Source organism: Ctenocephalides felis, unplaced genomic scaffold (assembly GCF_003426905.1).
Source record: "Ctenocephalides felis isolate EL2017-DRISC unplaced genomic scaffold, ASM342690v1 CF-g0.4_SCAFFOLD_00845, whole genome shotgun sequence".
Taxonomy (NCBI): Eukaryota; Metazoa; Arthropoda; class Insecta; order Siphonaptera; family Pulicidae; genus Ctenocephalides; species Ctenocephalides felis.
In genome coordinates, this window is record NW_020536999.1 from 70,303,461 (window position 1) to 70,324,201 (window position 20,741).

Genomic DNA, 20,741 nt, shown 5'->3' on the forward strand with positions numbered 1-20,741 from the left:
TTCTTTATTCCGTCACACAATTAAAATGTGTATTGAATTTTTCAAACGAATAGAAAAGGGAGCTCTCTAAAAAATTAAATAGTATTTTTTTATCATTTTGTACCCTATTCCAATATTGAATTATTCAAATCGGATGATTAGTCTCAAAATCGCCGATAAAAAATTATAACCGCAAAAACACAAGCATACATCCATTTTCCCTGAGGTAGACTGAATTGGTCAAAAGGTTTTGAAACGTAGAGATATATAAACAATTTTGTTTTCGTTTTTTTCGAATTACAATAACTTACTATAATTTACCCATGAAATGAATGCCAATTGGTGGTCTAAAATAATAATGGACATAAGCGCACTAAATTGTCAGATATTTTAGTTTAAATTCAGTTTTCTCCAATAGAATTTGTTTTGAAAAAAAAAAAATTTATATACGAACAAAGAAATTATTGAATTATCACAAAATAACAATATTAATATATTATGTTAATTCGTCATGATTTTATTTAATACCAAAAATTAAATGAGAAACCATCGAACAATTTTCAAAGCATTTTATATGTAAGATTCACCTTAACAAAATTACAAAAATTAAACAAAGCTTCAATATTTCTTCAATATTTAAACATCACACATTAATACTAATATCAATGTGGCATCACTGGCACCATCGAAGAGTAAGTTTGATTAGAAAACGAATAACATTTTATTTCATAGAAAATTATATTCTTCATTCAGCGCTCGAAGCGAACACATCGATTATACAATACCTGAGTACAATCAACAAGCATAATAAACAGCATTTATTTAGTCACAGTTTAGTGTAGTGTTTGATCTAGTAAGTGACTTTACTTGTGAATTCAGTGCTTTTTAATTAAATATAGTGCTCCCGTCAGGGAGTACTATAAATTATCACTCCACAATACCAATTGTGGAATCATTTAACATCATTCACGAAGACCAAAATAATTCTACTCAACTAGTTCTGAACCAGATGACTACAAATAGAAATAACGATGATGCAGTAAACAGATCAACATCGTCGGATCCAACTCCCATTCCATCAACAAGTAATTTGTCTTCAATAGCAACAATGGATCCAGAGTCCACTGCACGCGATGTGATTGATTACACGAATAAAAACCCATGGCAAGAGGTAACTTCCGCTAAAAGACGTCGCCCGAACAACGCAGTAAGTAATGAAAGCGTTCCCATAAAATTAGCCAACAAATTCAGCGCTCTAGAAAACAAAGTTTCTAAACCATCAGACGAGGCAACAGATAATAAAAAATCTACTCCTCCGCCTTTATTTGTCTACGGGGTTCGAGATTACAATCTTATGATAGCGGATATTAATTCAATTATTAATAAAAACAAATACATCACTAAATACCTACCCAATAAAACTATTAAATTCAACATTTTTGAAATAGAAGACTACCGCAATTTTGTTAAATTTCTGCGTGAAAGAAACGTCGTTTTTCATACCTACCAGATAAAAGCGGAACGCTCATACAGGGTTGTACTCAAAAAATGATATCAAAGCCGCAATTGAAAAAGAAGGTCATCCTGTCAGAAATATTACTAATATCATACATCCGAAAACTAAACAACTGCTGAACATGTTTTACATAGACTTAGAACCCAAAGAAAACAATTCGTCAATTTTTAAAATGAATTTTTCAGTACGCAAATCCTCAGCATATGTCTTATGCTCAGGTAATAAAATCGCAATCAAACCTATTTAACAACAATCAAAATCACATTAACAACAGTAATTCTCCATCGATGTCTGATTTCCTGACTGAATTTAGAAATATGTTTAGCCAGTTAATGGAACAAAACACCATGATTGTCAAAATGTTATCAACATTAATCAACATTAATAAAGCTAAATAATGGCTAATATTTTAAACTTAGGATTATGGAATGCTAACGGCTTGTATCAACACAAAGCCGAAGTAGAATTATTTTTGAGACACAACAATATCGACATCTTTTTAATTAGTGAAACACACTTCACCAAGTATTCAAACTTTTATATACCAAATTACAAGACATACTTCACTAACCATCCCGATGGCACCGCACATGGTGGGACTGCCATTATTGTAAAATCTAATCTTCTTCATTACGAACTGGATAAATACGAATCTGAAATTTTGCAAGCCACATCAATTTCATTAAAAATGAATTCATTCAACTTATGTGTTTCTGCAGTCTATTGTCCGCCGAGGCACAATATAACCAGTTTACAATTTCAAGATTTTTTCTCTACACTAGGTAGTCATTTCATCGCCGGCGGAGACTACAACAGCAAACACGTCAATTGGGGCTCAAGATTAAATAATCCTAAAGGAAAACAGCTATATGATACAATACATAAACTCAATTATAGTGTTCTTTCTTCAGGTTCCCCCACCTACTGGCCGAGCGATCCTGCCAAAAAACCAGATCTATTGCACTTTTTTGTATCATCGGGTATAAGCTCAATTCACAAGGAAGTACGAGCAAGCTACGACTTATCATCTGACCATAGTCCAGTAATAGCCAGCATAAGCACTTCGGCAAGTATTTCTAAACCTTCCTCTAGGATCTGCAACCATAAAACAAACTGGGACATCTACCGGAAGTTCGTAGAAGACAAAGTTAACCTCAAAGTTAAACTTAAAAATTCCGCTGATATCGAAAACACCATCGATTCCTTTAATACTCTTCTATACGATGCTGCAAAGTTTGCTACTCCTACTCCTGTTACGACAGAAAACTCCTGCCAGACAACAACATATGAAATAAAAAGGCTCATAGCAGAAAAAAGAAAAGCTAGGCGTAGGTGGCAACATAGTCATTTGCCCACAGACAAAAACATTTTCAATAATCTGAGCAACAAGTTGAAAGCAAGGTTAAAGGAACTCAATCAAGTGAGATTTAATAACTATGTATCCAGTTTGAATCGTTTTGACAATTCTATCTGGAAACCCGTCAAAAATAAACTTAAACCTAACTTTCAAAATCCTCCAGTTCGTATGGATACCCAGACCTCTGCATGGGCAAGAAGTGACAAAGACAAAGCAAATATATTTGCGGAATACTTAGCTACAGTTTTTCGGCCTAACAATTTATCAAATTATAATGTCAACATTAGTCCTGCTTTAGACCATAATAGCAGTCACGAAAGCGAGAAACGTTTCTTGTCTCTCAAATTAGTAGTTAGTGAAATAAAGAAAGTTAAAGCAAAAAAATCGCCTGGAATAGACCAAATATCTCCCAGAATGCTCAAAGAATTGCCTGTAAAAGGATTCATTATAATCACCTATATCTTCAACGCTATTGTGAGACTTGACTACTGGCCAAATCAATTCAAGACCTCTTTAATAAAGATGATTCCAAAAACTGGCAAGGATCAACACTTAGTCACATCTTATAGGCCAATCAGCCTTCTTCCTATTTTGTCAAAAATTTTAGAAAAACTGTTACTACAAGATATTTTGAAGGAATCCAATATCTTCCCTGATCACCAGTTTGGATTTCGTAAAGAGCACTCAACCATACAGCAGTGTCACAGGATTGCCAGTCATATCTATAACTCATTCGAATCCAAACAATATTGCACCGCCGTCTTTTTGGACGTCAAACAAGCATTTGACAAAGTGTGCCACGACAGACTCGTCACAAAAATTAGACTCTACTTACCAGTAAAGTATCATAATATCTTAACATCATATATTGTCAACAGAAAGTTTATAATCAAGGTTAATTCCTCGTCGTCTGACGTATTTCCTATCAAGTCAGGGGTACCGCAGGGAAGTGTGTTGGGTCCATTCCTATACACCCTGTTTACGCGCGATATTCCTACAACATCTATTACCACAATCGCCACTTTTGCAGACGACATATCAATCTTATCCACTGATGACAACCCTAGTACTGCTTGTTTAAAACTGCAGTATCATCTTAATTTGATTGAAGATTGGACCAAACTGTGGAACATAGGCATCAATGAGTCTAAGTCTTAAATGGCAATCAAATTCCAACAGTCAGCACCATCAAATATCTTGGAATTCACTTTGACGAAAAACTCACCTGGCGACATCACATTTGCACTAAAGTTAAGCAAATGAAAACGCGAGTTAAAGAACTCGGCTGGCTCATTGGACATAGATCCAAATTATCTCTAGAAAACAAGGTCCTTATTTATAATATGATAATTAAACCGTTGTGGACTTATGGTCTTCAGATTTGGGGCTGCTCAAGCAAATCAAATATTGCTCTTATACAACGGATGCAATCAAAAATTACTCGTTTGATCACAGGAGCACCCTGGTACGTAACTAATCAGATGATCCATAACGATCTAAATATACAGTTCGTTAATGAAGTCATTAAATCAATCAGTGAAAAACATCACCGGAAGCTCGAAAATCATCCAAACACACTAATGGCGCCACTGTTAGCAACTCCAAACAGCAGAAGATTGAAGAAGAAATGGCCGAGTGATTTGATTTAAGCAGAATATTACTTGATGAAGTGACCTCTATTAAATATTTATAAATCTTTTATTGAGAGAGTGTGTGTGTGAATGTCTGTGCGTATGTATGTACGTATGTTAGTGTATATGATAATTTCATAACATTAGATCTTAAAATACGTAGTTTTCCCAGTAAATGGCCGAAGGACCTGAGCCAACTAGTATACCACTTGCTGAAGTGGTTACTATTATATAATTTCTTTTTTTGTTAACGTGCGTGTGAGTATGTTTGTGTGCATGTACGTATGCATGTGTGTGTATATGTTAAATTTATCACAATAGCTTATAGGATACCTTGTATTCTGATTGCTGTAAATAAAGAGATAAAAAAAAAAAAAAAAAAAAAATAGAAAATTATCACAAAATTTATAAAAACAGATCGGAATCAATCCTTCATGAAGTGCCTTGACAATTTTCTTATTTAAAATTTTGACATTCTGAATTTTTTTTTCAAAAACGAGGTCAAAGAAGAATACTTAATTTATTATCTACCTTTTCGAATAATTTTGAAAATTTTGTATAAGCTTAGTAGTATTATTTAGAACTATACACAAAATCCAGAATCAAAACAAATATGAAAAACTTGAAACGTTATCGATATATAAATTAAAGACCAAAAAGTACTTGAACTGGATTATACGTAGATTTGCCAATTAAAGTAAATAAAACTTCCAGTTTGATTGTATTTACAAAATATGGTCAAACGAATATATGTTAATATAAATTATATAATATTAAACAAGTAAACTTTAGAGTTTTATTGTTTTTAGATTACCTCATTGTCTATGGCATTCTTACACACTTAAAATAAAGTATCATTTTTTTTAAATTTTCTAGCAATTGCTTAGAAATACCTTACTTAGCAAAGCAACGTTTGCCGGGTCACCTAGTTAAATTATAAAAATATAAAAAACATCAATCAAAATCTCTTCGTATTCAAGTTTATTCCAAACTTACATTTCAAACCAAAATACCTATCGATAGCGCTATGATCCAAAGTATGTTTTATATGATATTTTCCAAATCAAAACAAACCGTATTCGAGTTGTTCACCTAACGTTAAACTTCCTACAAAAAGAATTCGTTCTGCTACTTCTTTACAATGTTTTGCTAACGTGCCAAGCTGCTCGTTTTCATCTTTCGGTTCATTAAAATAATAAATCAACTCCAAGAATTCTTGCCTTGTTATCCAACCATCTCCATCGGAATCAGCAAGCTTAAACCTGAGAATTAAAAAATTATTTTAAGTAACAATATTTCAATATTATTCTCAGCATAGATAGAATATGGTATTATCAATGGAGTAGTTGTGCAGGTTTTTATGATACTATTTAGATATGCAAAAACTCCTGTTATTGTTATTTCAGCTTATCATCGTATATTATCGAACAGAAATTCGAACGAATTACTACTCGTACTTCGTATAATAGTAATATATCAAGAGCAACATTAATTACCCATTCGTCATTAAGTATTGTTGATAAAGTTTTCGATATAATATTACATAATTCCCTAAATAATTTTTCAACAGTTATTAAAATTTATGGTTTATGCTATGGCATCGTGCCTTAAGACAAATTGCTGGAACTTCTCTTACTGCAATTCAAAATTTTTGAAAGCTGGAACCGATTTTTTTATCCAGATTATTTTTTTATACAAGAAACCACACACATACATTTTATTTTTGTTGCGGCTTTCTTACCAGATTGCTTATCTGTCATTGCCTGTTAAACTTCCACATCATTCCCCTCGTCTGTAATGAAGTCACAAGGGATTTTTTTGTGGTGATTGGAAGTAACTGCTTGTCTGAAATCTTATAGGTTTGTTTTCACCGGTATCTCATAACCTGGATCAAACCGATCCAGGTTTGATCAAACCGATCAAACCACTGACAATTGTTTTTTCGGATCGTGACAAAACCTTAAATGATCCATCGTAGGGGTTCTGGAGAGGTCTTATCGGCCCATCATTTCGAAGTAAAACATATTTTGTATTTACCAAGTCCTTGGACATGAAAGTTAGTTTTTCCCGATCACGGGCCTAACAACCTTCATCTGCTTCTTGAGGATTCTCATAAAATCGGCCTCATATGGCTGGTCTCTTGGGTTGGTACCAGCATGCCTTCCGGCAATCTAAGAGTCTCGCCACATAGCATCTCACAACTGTCGCCTGAAGATCCTTTTTTAACGTGGATCGAATATCAAGCATGACTTTCGGCAATATCCCAGTGTTATAACATCTTATTGCAGCCTTCAGTTGTCTATGAAATCGTTTGACTATGCCGTTAGCTTGCCGGGTGATATGCTGTTGTCCTAAAGTGCGTTGCTCCCATTAACCGTTTGAGCTGCTCGAATAAATATGATTCAAACTGTCTACCCTGGTCTGATGTAAGTCTTAGCGGAGCTTCGAATCTCGCTATCCAATTTGAGAAGAATGCTGTTGCCACTTTAGCTGCTTCTTGATTTTATATAGAGCTTCTATAGCGATTGGGATGACAACGCGAAAAACGATCTACACAAGTTGGACAATAACAAAATCCTTCTGATAATGGCATGATTATATGTACATGTTCAAATCTGGCAATGTAAATAATCTTGGATGTGGCACAATGTGTCGACTAATCTTTGAGCGCTGACAATTTGGATTGTGGCTGCGTGCCCATAATCCTTTTTAATAGAAGGGTATACATTTCCTTGTGTTATCAATCTAATTGATGCATTCGTTCCAGCATGCGACAAACCGTTACGGCTATATATACGCCCATTCAATCTGCGGTAGTCTCCAAAAGGTCGCCAACCAGTACCTTTTCGGACCATATGTAATGGCCAACAGCTCTTGAACGGCCGTACTGTCCGTACTTTAATAATTGCAGAACTCATATTTACTTTACTTGTCGGGTGCCAGGCGACGTGGTTTATGTGCTATAGGTGGTCCCGATGTAGCTTTAATATGGTGTTGAGTAACAAGTTTAAACATCTCTAATGCCGTCTGTTATGTTAAGTCTCGATATTTCTCTAAGGTTTTGTCATATGGGGACAATGTAGCCGTCAGCATTTTTACAGAAGGTATTGTTTATGTTCTCAATTCGAGGTGGATCTTTTCAATCTGTTGAGGTTTCTACTAACATACGTTTTTTAACATGCAAATCATAATAAGCGAGTAATTCCACACCAATAATTGTACATGACACTTCTGCTATCACTAAATTCCATAAAAGGGCTCTGCTGAATCTAATATTTAACTTTAAAGGTAGCACTCCGTGTGTAGCTATATGGTTCACTTCATTTCGACATTTCACTAAACTGCGCGGATCCGGTGTTTATCATATATTTTACGTTATACTTGCATGGCACACCTGACAGCATCTAATACCGGACACTCTATATGATACGTATTATTTAAGCGAATTTTTAATGCAAGTGAAGGGGGCGAGGGGGGTACACAGGTGCAGGATAAACCGCCAAGACGCACACGGCCACGGCGGGAGCAACCCTTTGCAGTTTTAGGCGCAAAGTCACGGCGTCACCTAAATATCAATAGAAGTAATTCTACTGTATTTATGCATTTATATTTGAGTGGCATTGAATGATAATAGTACTTGCTTATTATCCGTAAAATGGTAGAATATTATTAGATATTTTAAACAGTAAACAGACAGTAAACATATTGATGTTTCTTGTGAGAGTTGACGTACTTTATTTTAATTATTTAATTTTGTTCTATATGAGTCCTAACGGTCACTACATACCCCCATTTTTCGTATTTTCTAGTCAAAGAATGAAAATCTTATGATGAATGCTCCAGCTGAGAGCATCGGTGTGGCCCAGCCAAAAGGGTGGATGAATAGTGATTTTTTTTGCAATATCTTAGAATATTCATCAAACACAAAGTGCAGACACTCCAGAGTATGGAGATAGCTACCTATGTGTTCAATACTAGTTATTTTGAAATGTCCGGTACTAGGTGCCACTTTGTAAAACCATATTTCTTGTTACCAAAGTTTGATTGATAGTATTAATTACTTTTTAGCAAAGGTTGCGCTTTTGTTAATTTAGTTTGATTTTAACTTTGTTATCTAACATAAGTCATAATTTAATAAACATTTCGTAAAATATTTTTTTATTTATTTATGAATAACCTTAGGTTCCGTCACTCGGGGACTTCCCCCTACCATATTACTAAGAACATTAATCAAATTTGTTATATGTAATACATCATATAACAAGTTTGAATAATGTTTCTTAATAATGTTGTATTACTTAAATGCCAACGCGTACGATAGTAAAACAGTTTTAATCCAATCGCGTGTGAACCTTACGCGCACTTTTTTTTACCTTACGGGTAGTTAAGAAATATATAATTATGGACATGCTACGAAGTAATAAGTGTATATTATATTAGAAGTTTCAAATGCTGTAAACACAATTGTTTTTCATAGAAAAAAATATTTTCTGGCAATATTTTTAAATAATGTTAACTAAATGTATGTATGTATGCTAATGATCTTTTTTATTGTTAAATCTTACTTTTCGTTTCTGTACTCTGATAAACTTTCATCGCCCAAAGAGTCCAAAATTGCTTCAAAATCTTCAAGATTCAACATATTATTCAAACCTTTGTCGAACAATAAATATAAACTGTGCAGATTTGCAACTGTTGTACCTGCGAAACAGATTTGAATAAAGTAGCCGAAAGAAACTGACTTGAATTAAGTACCATTTAATAAATAATTATTGAAATTAAGTTTATTTAATAATTTTATATACTAAAATTTCAACGATGATGATCAAAATATGGAGTAAGGGAGACTGGGTTCGTTTGTGCCAGGATGCGATAGTGACAATCGTCATAAAAGCTAAACATTACTTATTTTAAGATAGGGTCCAATGATAGAAAGATAAAGTATGATTATTCGAACAAGTTTTCATTATTGCTTTTATTATCATGATCTAAAGACCGCTTTGCTTTTATAGATTCAAAAGTAAGTCTGAATGTTCGAATTGTTTCAATAATAACTGTTAATTGCATACAGATAAATTACTTTGTTTGCAATTTGGCTGTAAGTTGAATATTAGTAGTTATATTTACCAGCAATTATTTTTTTCTTAGAAAATTTAGCTCAGTCAGAATGATGATTTGTTCTCAATAGAGACAAATTATGTAGGCACTGTTGTAGCATGTATTTTTTTATCTTTTCGGGTAAAGATTAAATAGATAAAAAAATCTAACTCAACTAAGGCCAAATACAAAAGAGAAAAGAAAAGAAAACTCAAATATAAAAGACAAATAAAATGTAAAGAATTCTTGTTAACTTTTGTGTATATATTGTTATATTTTATTCATAAGGTTAAATGTTTATATTGTGTTGTGTTACATATTATTGTTATTAACAAAAATAAAAGTCGTTGTAAACTCTTCTTGTGTTTATACCTATAGTTTCCAGCATATTTTTATGCCTGCCACAAACGTCGGTGAGGGTGTGGGCGGTTGTGGCATTCGCCCTTGTGTAGTTTAATTATATGACTAATCCATCATATTTAAGGACAGTATTTCAGTATTTCGAAGTACTATTAAATTTACTTTTCTCTATTTACACTAGTTTATCTATGCTTTTCTCCCAGCTAACTAGTAAATTAACAAATTTATGGCTAATCAAAAGAAAAAAAAATGCACAATTGTACTCAGTCTTCCTTACTGGCCAAACACCGTTTTTACACACACAGACAACTAATATTTGAAGAAAAAAAGGAAATGTTTTCATACTTGACTGAATCTGTAACACAATCAATTATAGTATAAAATAAAAGTATATATAGTATATAATAAAAAGTTACTCTAATTCTTTTCATCATTGGATAATTATAAGTTCAATAGTTAAAAATGTTACCATCCCATCCTGGAAACTTTTGAGAAACATCATCATCGCAATAGCAATCAACTTCCTCGCTTCTTAAATTTCTGAGACGCAATAATTCGGCATAGAAAGCATTGAGCATTCTTTCATAATTTCCACCTTTTCCTTGTAAATCTGGTGCTGGTTCGGATTTGATGTCACCTATTTTTGCACAAAGTTACTTTATAATAATCAAGATTCGTGGAATACAACTGATTGGTTATAGCCCGTAATGAAATTTACGAGTTAGCACACGACTTTTTTTATCAATTATCATTTTTAGATTGTCTGAAACAAATTTTCTTTCATTTTCTCTTCCCCTTTAACATGTCTAAAGTAGTTGGTACTCCAGATCGATATGGAATTCGAGTAGGAACGATCGAAATACAGGATTTGGAGATTTTGGTATCAAATGTTGCTTTACTATTAATTTCATTTTAATTACATATCATGAGACTTCAATCACGTAATAAACTGATATGGCAAACCAATATCGATATGCGTAGAAATGATTGAAATGCCCATGATAATATTTGTTGTTATGCCATGTGTAAACCTCAAGATTTCGTATCAAATCTTTTACAACAGCAAGAAAAAACTAGTGGGGCGCATTGGCATCGTGCCTTAAGGCAAATTGCTGGAACTTTCCGTAACAAAAATTATTATATTTTAAAAAACGATTTACATTTTTGAAAAAAAAAATTACTTTGAAAAAATTAGATTCTTGAGAAACTATTACTTTGACAAAAAATGGCTTTATTTTTTACTTTTTTTATTAGATCTCCGAAACCGCTGGACCTGCTTACTGAGTTTGTCTCCTTATCAATACGAATCTAATGTTTTTTTAATTATTCAAATCGGTTGATCGGTGTTACCAAAATCGTCGACGAAAATTTGTATTCGCACACACATACCCACACGCACACACGCACACACGCACACACACACACATGCACACATACATCCATTTTTTCTAAGGTATGCCAAAATATTCAGAAACCTTTGAAACGTAAAGATATATAAAAATTTTCATTTTCGATTTTTTTGCTATTACTATAACTTGCCCTACGGAAAGTTAATCAATTCCGAAACAGAAGAAACATCTTCAAATTTAAATATTCAAGGTTTTTTTGTGAATTATAAATTAAACTTATGTGAATACACAGACTAAAGAGGAAATTAAAAAGAGGCTATTTCTAAAAAATTTCAATAAAAAATTCTATCTTGACTCACCTATATATTCTCCGCTGGAAGTGAAATCCTCCTGTCTGAAAAAGCAGATTGGCTTTCTTTTTACAGGAAATTCAAAGAGTTTACCCCAAATTAAACTTAATCGATTTCCCATTTAAAATTATATTATTTATTTCATTCAAGGAAATGTAAACATTATTTGACGTTTCAAAATAAAGTTCGGCATTCTAGATATTTTATTTAGTGAGATAATTATTATTACTTATAGGATGGATTAGAATTCTCGAATAAATTTGCTTTCTTATAATACATAATTTAAATGTATGTATGAGAGAGTGAGAAAAAAAGGGTCAGTTGGTACATTGAGGTAATACTGTTTCTGTGTCATGATACCATTCTTTTATTAGAGATTACAGTAAAATTAGAGATCTTGAACTTGAACAGTTATTGAGACAGGTTAATTGAGATCATATCGCTTGCACTTTAATTTAACAGACTGCAAATTAAAAGTATATTATCTTGACATAAGCCCGTAGTTAAATAATAGAATATGATTATTACAATATGAGATGAAACAGTCGTGTGCCGAGTGTTTCTGTTTGATTAAAATTCATTTATTTGAAGAAAAAAATAGAAACATTATGCACATTAATTATTTGAAACTCTAAAAAATACCTACAATGAGTTACTAAAGCTAATAAGCATATTTTCCGACAATCTTGTACAGTAAGATAAGAGAGTGAAAACGAAAGTCGTCGATTGAAGCTCTTAAGATACATTCACAATTACAAAATCAAAGCAATCAAATCTTTTCGTACCTTGAGCGAGTATTAAGTTAAGAAAGCAAATTACACATGGCCTATAATACTTTAAAATATTACTTTAGACCACGAATTTTATCGCTATTAAATATTTTCATTAGAATCGCCGAAAAAATACTTCAACATTTGTCTTTGTCTTTTCTAAAAATGAATCCGATATCTTCCAAAAAGTTATTGAATTTTTAAAATTGGTTTAAAATTTTAGGCAAAAGCCAGGACGAAAAAAATGCATCAATGGGTTAAATATAAAAAACATGAAAATTATGATATTATAAATTTCTTGATAGCTATTCATCTCGGTTAATCCAGACTGTTCTTTTTTAACTTTTTTTCTGGATCCAAAATGGTAAGACCAACTTTAACCAAAAATTAATCAGCACGTCTCTTTTTCAATGGAAATCGAATGTTTTTTGAGTAATTCAAATCGGCTGAGCGGTGCTCCCGAAAACGTCGAAAAATTGTACTTACATACATATATGGCGGAATGAATTATGTTTCATGACAGATGTCAGTTGAATGACGCCAATGTGATGACTAAACACACAGCATACTTTGGGCTACGCTGATGCAAATCTCGCTAGCTAGATTATTGTTTTTTTCACGATCGAGAAATTATGTCTCGCGGTTTTAATAATCGATCAATTGTCGGGATAAAAATTGATATCTAAATTTATTTAATATCAGTTCCGTTATAAGTTGAGTTATCAATAAACTCACATTATCAACGAGTCTACATCAATTAATTGCGGTTGCATTTCAAGATATAATTAATTAATAATAAATGGCCCACAAGCGCCATACATACCCACTCTGAAATGTAAAGATGTGCAAAAATTTTTATTTTCAATTTTTGGACAGTTATTATTACTTTTGGATTTACCCTACGAGAAGTTAACTCAAAAAATTATAGAAATCGGAAACAAACTAGGACAAGGACAAAAACGAGGAAGAACATTTTTTACATCACTTGTAATTGCTCGTCAGTAGAATTATTTTGTTATGTCATTGTTGCTTACTTTCTGAGGCAACTTCTTCTTCTTCGCTTTTTTCAGTTTGATCGTCAGTAGAATTCTTTCTTTTTTAGTAAGCTCTAGTAGACTTCATTTCTAACTTTCCGTAGGGCAAGTTATAGTAATCGCTAAAAAAATCTAAAATGAAAATTTTTATATATCTTTACGTTTCAAAGGTTTCTGAATATTTTGGCATACCTTAGAAAAAATGATGTATGTGTGTGTGTATGTGTGTGCGTGTGTGTATGTGTGTGCGAATACAAATTTTCGTCGACGATTTCGGGAACACCAATCAACCGATCTGGATAATTTAAAAACATTCGATTCGTATTGATAAGGAGACGTGCTGATTAGTTTTTGGCAAAGGCAGGTCTAGCCGTTCCAAAGATATGGGGCAACATTCAAAAAACATTTTACTTGTATTGACAAGATCAAGAATTGTTCAAATTTTCATGGAGGCAGGTCTAGCGGTTTTGTAGATCTAGTGAAAAAATTTAAAAAAAAATGCCATCTGGCGGTTAAAAATGGTCATTAGACATATGCACATCAAATTATCAGATATTTTATAGAGATTTTAACAATAAGTATAATTTTTTTTTACATTTCTATGGGTTCCGTACCAATTATGCGTTAGACGGCGGCGCGGCACTTGCGCGCTTTGACATTTCGTCTCTATGCAATTCAAGCAATACGATTGCTTTGAAAAAAAGTTCAGAATTTCCAAAATATGTCAAAATGAAGAAAACATTTTTCTTTTCGAAAAAATTTTGTTTTCAAAAAAAATTTTTTTTTAAAAAAAAGTAATTTTTTGTCAAATTTATATTTTCTCAAAAATCTAATTTTTTCGAATTAAAATTTTTTCAAAAATGTTAATTGTTTTTAAAAAAAAATTTTTTGGTACGGGAAGTTCCAGCAATTTGCCTTAAGGCACGATGCCTAAATTATTTAGGACAGAATTCCACTTACAGCTAGTTTTCCTTTTTTTATTAGATCTCCAAAACCGCTAGACCTGCCTTCATAAAAATTTGATAAATTTTTCATCTTATCAATACAAGTGAAATGTTTTTTGAATTATTGAAATCGGACGCTCCGTTTTCTTAAAAACTGAGTTACCGTTTTCGGCCTGCCTTCGCCAAAAACTAATCAGCACGTCTCGTTATCAGTACAAATCGAATGTTTTTTGAATTATTCAAATCGGTTGATCCGTGTTCCCGAAATCGTCGACGAAAATTTGTATCCGAACATATATACGCACACACACACACACACACATACAGCCCTTTTTTTCTAAGGTATGCCAAAATGGTCAGAAGGTTTGAAACGTAAAGATATATAAAAATTTTCATTTTCGATTTTTTTGCGATTACTATAACTTGCCCTACGGGAAATTAATAATTTTTGGTACTGGAAGTTCCAGCAATTTGCCTTAAGGCACGATGCCATGCGCCCCACTAGTTTCACATTTATTTTAGTTCGATCGATAGTAGTGTCCTTTCTGTCTACATAATGCCTTCGAGAGAATAATAGAGGGATTGGAGGGTCTAGGACCAAGGAATATTATGCAGATGATGGATCGATGGATGAGGTACAAGGGAAGAGAAAATACAGTGAACTGAAGGCAGAGAAGTCCCAGAAGCTTGGAAGCAGAAGTCCCAGATGAGTGAACCATTCCTTCAAAGGAGGGACAGGGTATATAAGACCTACTTTCGGGCAGAGCACCGATAATAATAATGATTATACACGCAGGTCCACACGCACACACAACACAACACACACAGATATATATATATATATATATATATATATATATATATATACTAGGTGACCCAACAGACGTTGTCCTGTACCCATGCCTAAAAACTCCAATTTTTTAAAAACCTATACTGGTATTTACCGTTTAGTTAAAAATAATCATTAATGTTTTTACACTACAATCTATACCAAAATGTATGTACAATTTCTACACTTAAATTTCAATTATACAGTAAAAACCAAATCAGCTACATCACAACATGTAACATATATCAAACAGATAAATATCGAAATATGATTATTAACATTGTTTCGATTTTTTTGCGATTACTATAACTTGCCCTACGGGAAGTTAATAATTTTTGGTACTGGAAGTTCCAGCAATTTGCCTTAAGGCACGATGCCATGCGCCCCACTAGTTTCACATTTATTTTAGTTCGATCGATAGTAGTGTCCTTTCTGTCTACATAATGCCTTCGAGAGAATAATAGAGGGATTGGAGGGTCTAGGACCAAGGAATATTATGCAGATGATGGATCGATGGATGAGGTACAAGGAAGAGAAAATACAGTGAACTGAAGGCAGAGAAGTCCCAGAAGCTTGGAAGCAGAAGTCCCAGATGAGTGAACCATTCCTTCAAAGGAGGGACAGGGTATATAAGACCTACTTTCGGGCAGAGCACCGATAATAATAATGATTATACACGCAGGTCCACACGCACACACAACACAACACACACAGATATATATATATATATATACTAGGTGACCCAACAGACGTTGTCCTGTACCCATGCCTAAAAACTCCAATTTTTTAAAAACCTATACTGGTATTTACCGTTTAGTTAAAAATAATCATTAATGTTTTTACACTACAATCTATACCAAAATGTATGTACAATTTCTACACTTAAATTTCAATTATACAGTAAAAACCAAATCAGCTACATCACAACATGTAACATATATCAAACAGATAAATATCGAAATATGATTATTAACATTGTTTCGATTTTTTTGCGATTACTATAACTTGCCCTACGGGAAGTTAATAATTTTTGGTACTGGAAGTTCCAGCAATTTGCCTTAAGGCACGATGCCATGCGCCCCACTAGTTTCACATTTATTTTAGTTCGATCGATAGTAGTGTCCTTTCTGTCTACATAATGCCTTCGAGAGAATAATAGAGGGATTGGAGGGTCTAGGACCAAGGAATATTATGCAGATGATGGATCGATGGATGAGGTACAAGGGAAGAGAAAATACAGTGAACTGAAGGCAGAGAAGTCCCAGAAGCTTGGAAGCAGAAGTCCCAGATGAGTGAACCATTCCTTCAAAGGAGGGACAGGGTATATAAGACCTACTTTCGGGCAGAGCACCGATAATAATAATGATTATACACGCAGGTCCACACGCACATACAACACAACACACACAGATATATATATATATATATATATATATATATATATATATATACTAGGTGACCGAACAGACGTTGTCCTGTACCCATGCCTAAAAACTCCAATTTTTTAAAAACCTATACTGGTATTTACCGTTTAGTTAAAAATAATCATTAATGTTTTTACACTACAATCTATACCAAAATGTATGTACAATTTCTACACTTAAATTTCAATTATACAGTAAAAACCAAATCAGCTACATCACAACATGTAACATATATCAAACAGATAAATATCGAAATATGATTATTAACATTGTATATAAATAATTTTACACAACATTTTTAGAACGAATTTATTTTTAATATTTCAATTAACGGGATATACAATATTTTTTGTCAGACCTGTAGGTGCATAAATAATTAAATTGTTTGTACTTCTAACTCTCGAGTAAGCCACATATAGTTAATACTTAATAGTATATTAGGCCTTGACTAAAACGTGCATTTTTTAAGTTAATTTCGCAAAATAACTGTAAATAATTGTATATAGCCGATTGGCGTATAATAAATGAATAAATAAATAAATAAGTAAGTAAATAAATAAATAAAATAAGTTCATTGTCTGCCCTTGTGACTTGGAGTTCCATCTAACAATTTATATGTTTTTTTTAGATAAATATTTTTTAGATAAAAATAGTGTGTCTTATTGCTCAAACCTAACCGTACTTTGCATTTGAACAATTGAATATTCACACAAATTCCAAACTCCAGATTAAACCTTAAAAGAAATGAAAACAGTCTATTTGGATAAAAGATGCAGAATAAAATTACGAATAAAATGATATATAAATTGTTAAGTGTGTTCATATAATTTTCTCGAGATTTTCTAGTTTTCCTTGAATTTAACTACTGCAACTCGCCTGTAGGCCACACCTTTAAAAATTCGAAGTTGCGAAATATGAGAAAAAATCTAAGAATTTTGAAACCTTTCTAACGATGTATAATACTTTGTTTTCCTTAGAGAAATATCGAATAGTGTGAACTGTAAACTATTGAATATTCACACAAATTGCTTTCTACAATCCAAACCGTAAAAGATACAAAAAAACTTTGTTCGGACGAAAGATGCAGATTGAAATTACGAATAAAATGATATATGAAACGTTAAGTGATTCTACGTATTAGTTAGAAAACGTTTGTATGTAAAAAAGAAAAGGGCTGTTTTTAGGGTTTTCTGGCAATTATTCAATTTTTTCTCGCCGTAAGAACCATCCTTGGACATCAACGAACATTTTAAAAAAAGAATTGGCCAAATTGGTCTAGGCGTTGTTGAGTTATGCGCTTACCAACACATTTTGCGATCCATTTTTATATATAAGATATATATAAGTTCTACAGTAGAATGATTCCGATATTTTTTTTATTTAGACAACTGTGTCCACAAGAAAAGAGTTGTTAAAAATATTCCCGCACATGTTCTTCGTAGTCGAGTAATTATCATTGTCAATCAAGGTTATGTCAACGTGACTACAATTCCATCCAACTTAATTAAAAACTAGTGGTGAATGGTCAACGTCAGAATTTGTTTGCAAACGTTCAAATTGCTCGAATTCTCCAATTTCTTAGGAAAATATTTAACAAACACGTTCCAAAATCCTAATAGTAGTTGAGTTTTTTAATTTTTTAAAAATTAAAAAATATTTATTGACAATCTTTAAAATTTATCATATAAATACTATGTCGTAATTATTGATAATCTAAATGTTTAACATATAGTTTTAAAATATTATTAAACTAACATAATATTCGATTAATAATAGAAATAAGCATATTGGTATTTTTAATTTGAAAGTTGAAACCACTTTGTAATGTTTGATATTGTTCAGATTTTTCTAATAAAAATTGAATGATAATTTAACAAATCTGATGACTAAAGAGACGTTTTAGCTATCTGTAACAAGTTTTAAGGTTTTAGGTTTGTAAAACTATAAAATGCATGATAACGTGCCTTAAGGCAAATTGCTTGAACTTCGAAATAGATTATTATAAATGCTGTAACTTCCATTATTCGTACTTTATGGACAAAATGTATAAGCTTATAACGGAATTGCAAAGTTAAAAAGTTATATATTTGAAATATATAAGTGAGCTTTAGAATTCTATCTAGAATTATAATCGAAATCATTTTCGTTATTCAAAAAAATTATTTTTTAGAAATTAAAAAGCATTATGGCATTTTTCCCCATCATTACGAATTGAATGTTTTTTGAATCATTTTAACCGAATGCTCTGTTTTCTCAAAAACTTAATTTTTATTTTCTGCACATATCTCTGAATCGGCCGGATCGACTTTTGCCAAAATCTAATCAGCACGTCACCTTATCTATAGGAATCGAAAACGTGAACGAAAAATTGTATCCATACAAACGCACATACAATTCTTTCTGATGTGCCTATGCCAAAATGTTCAGAAACCTCTGAAACGTGAAGTAATGTAAAATTTTGTATTTTCGATTTTTGGACGATTACAATAACGGGAAGTTAATAATATTTGTTGAACAATTGATTAAGTAATTGAACAATTATTATACTTCACGTAATTGCAGTAAGAAAAAATCCATTTGGGTACATTTAGATTATGTCTCTTGCACGAGTTTTGTCTTAATTTTAAATTGAACAGATTGTTAATAATCATGTTTTTACTAAAAGCAAGTGGTAAGATAAGAGAAATAATATTTCTAAATTATTTCTTACCAGTGTTGTTGAAACTATCGTCGATCTGTCTCAGTAAGTTTAGTTTGTGAACAACATAACAGGCAATGTTCAACAATACTGCCCATTAGTATCGGTCACAAAACAAAATTACTTCAATTGCTTATAAACACACACACTCACACACAATACAAACTTAGGTAATGAACCTGTCATTAGTCGCAGAACTTTATATATATATATATATATATATATATATATAAACTTTACAGCTTTTACAGTTTCTGTCAGCTAACGACTTTGACAATACTTTCCAGTTATTTAATGCAAAAGCATTTTCTTTTATCTGAATTTATTTGACAACGAAAAACATACTATGAGTATTTATAATTTATTCATATCTTTATGTTTTATAGGACAATTTAAAAAGTCTGTTTTATGTTTGTCTTTGAATTGTTAACGCGTGACTTCAAGCCATTGACAGCGTGGCTGCTTGGCAGTTGTGCCCAAAAATTATGCACCTAAAAGGTTCGAAATTGAAGACTAGATATACCTTCCAAAAAGTCACTTTTGTATATTTTATGAAGCATTCATAAAGTTCTAAAGCTCACTTATTAACTTAAAATATATAATTTTAACTTTGCAATTCAGTATATATATAATCATTATAAAAATTGGACAAAGTTCTTTATTTTAAATCCGATTGATTATTTTGTTTATTAACTTCCCGTAGGGTAAGTTATAGTATAGTGATTTTCAAAAATTTATAGTTCCACAAAAATCTAATTTTTTCAAACTTTTTGGTACGGGAAGTTGCAATTTGCCTTAAGGCACGATGCCATGCGCCCCACTAGTTTACTTTTCTTTAATGCATATATAAACGTTTTAGCTCACAATCTTGAATCGATTGTGAAAATTTAAATTTTTCCAAAGATGTTGGTTGGAAATCAACCTGATTATTGTATTTGGTAAAGATTTGCTGGCACAATGTCTTGTAACTAACTGTTGAAAATTTTGTATTCGACGATTTTATGATTTTTTTGACGATATATACTATGGTCTTTTAGATCATACTAAAATATTATGAATCAGTTTTGAAGAAACTTTTTTTACAATATATATTATGGTCTTATAGAACAGGGGTCGGCAAGCTTTCAACTGTAGTATGCCAAGCCACTCCACCAATATGATTTAAAGTGCCGCCTTAATTTTGAAGTATATAGTTAGGTTCTAGGGGAGAAGAATTATAACCAAATTTATCTTTTAAACATATTTAATAACAAATAACATGAATTTCTAATATAAACAGTGCTGGATTTCCCCATAGGCCCGTGAGGCCCGGGCCTGGGGCGGCGTAATTTAGGGAGCCGCAAATTTTTCAAAATGTAAAAATTTTAAACTCGATAAAATGACACGACAATTCATTTTAAGGA

The 20,741-nt window shown here is 32.2% G+C and overlaps 1 protein-coding gene across 1 annotated transcript; it reads right to left on the reverse strand.

Moving 5' to 3' along the window:
• Positions 1–5,546: 5,546 nt before the first annotated feature.
• Positions 5,547–11,760, reverse strand: LOC113388059. The gene is made up of 4 exons (XM_026625472.1): positions 11,649–11,760; positions 10,410–10,577; positions 9,049–9,184; positions 5,547–5,745 (listed from the first exon to the last, which is right to left on the reverse strand). The coding sequence occupies exons 1-4, from the start codon at positions 11,758–11,760 to the stop codon at positions 5,547–5,549; spliced, it is 615 nt and encodes a 204-aa protein (XP_026481257.1).
• Positions 11,761–20,741: the final 8,981 nt, after the last annotated feature.

Bases quoted from the DNA above. Each gene is read 5' to 3' on its own strand.
- LOC113388059 (XM_026625472.1), bottom strand. From the start codon at position 11,760: ATGGGAAATCGATTAAGTTTAATTTGGGGTAAACTCTTTGAATTTCCT. The intron at 9,185-10,409 runs GTAACATTTTTA...TCTGTTTCGCAG, and splicing joins AAAGTTTCCAGGATGGGATG to GTACAACAGTTGCAAATCTG. The intron at 5,746-9,048 runs GTAAGATTTAAC...TTTAATTCTCAG, and splicing joins TCAGAGTACAGAAACGAAAA to GTTTAAGCTTGCTGATTCCG.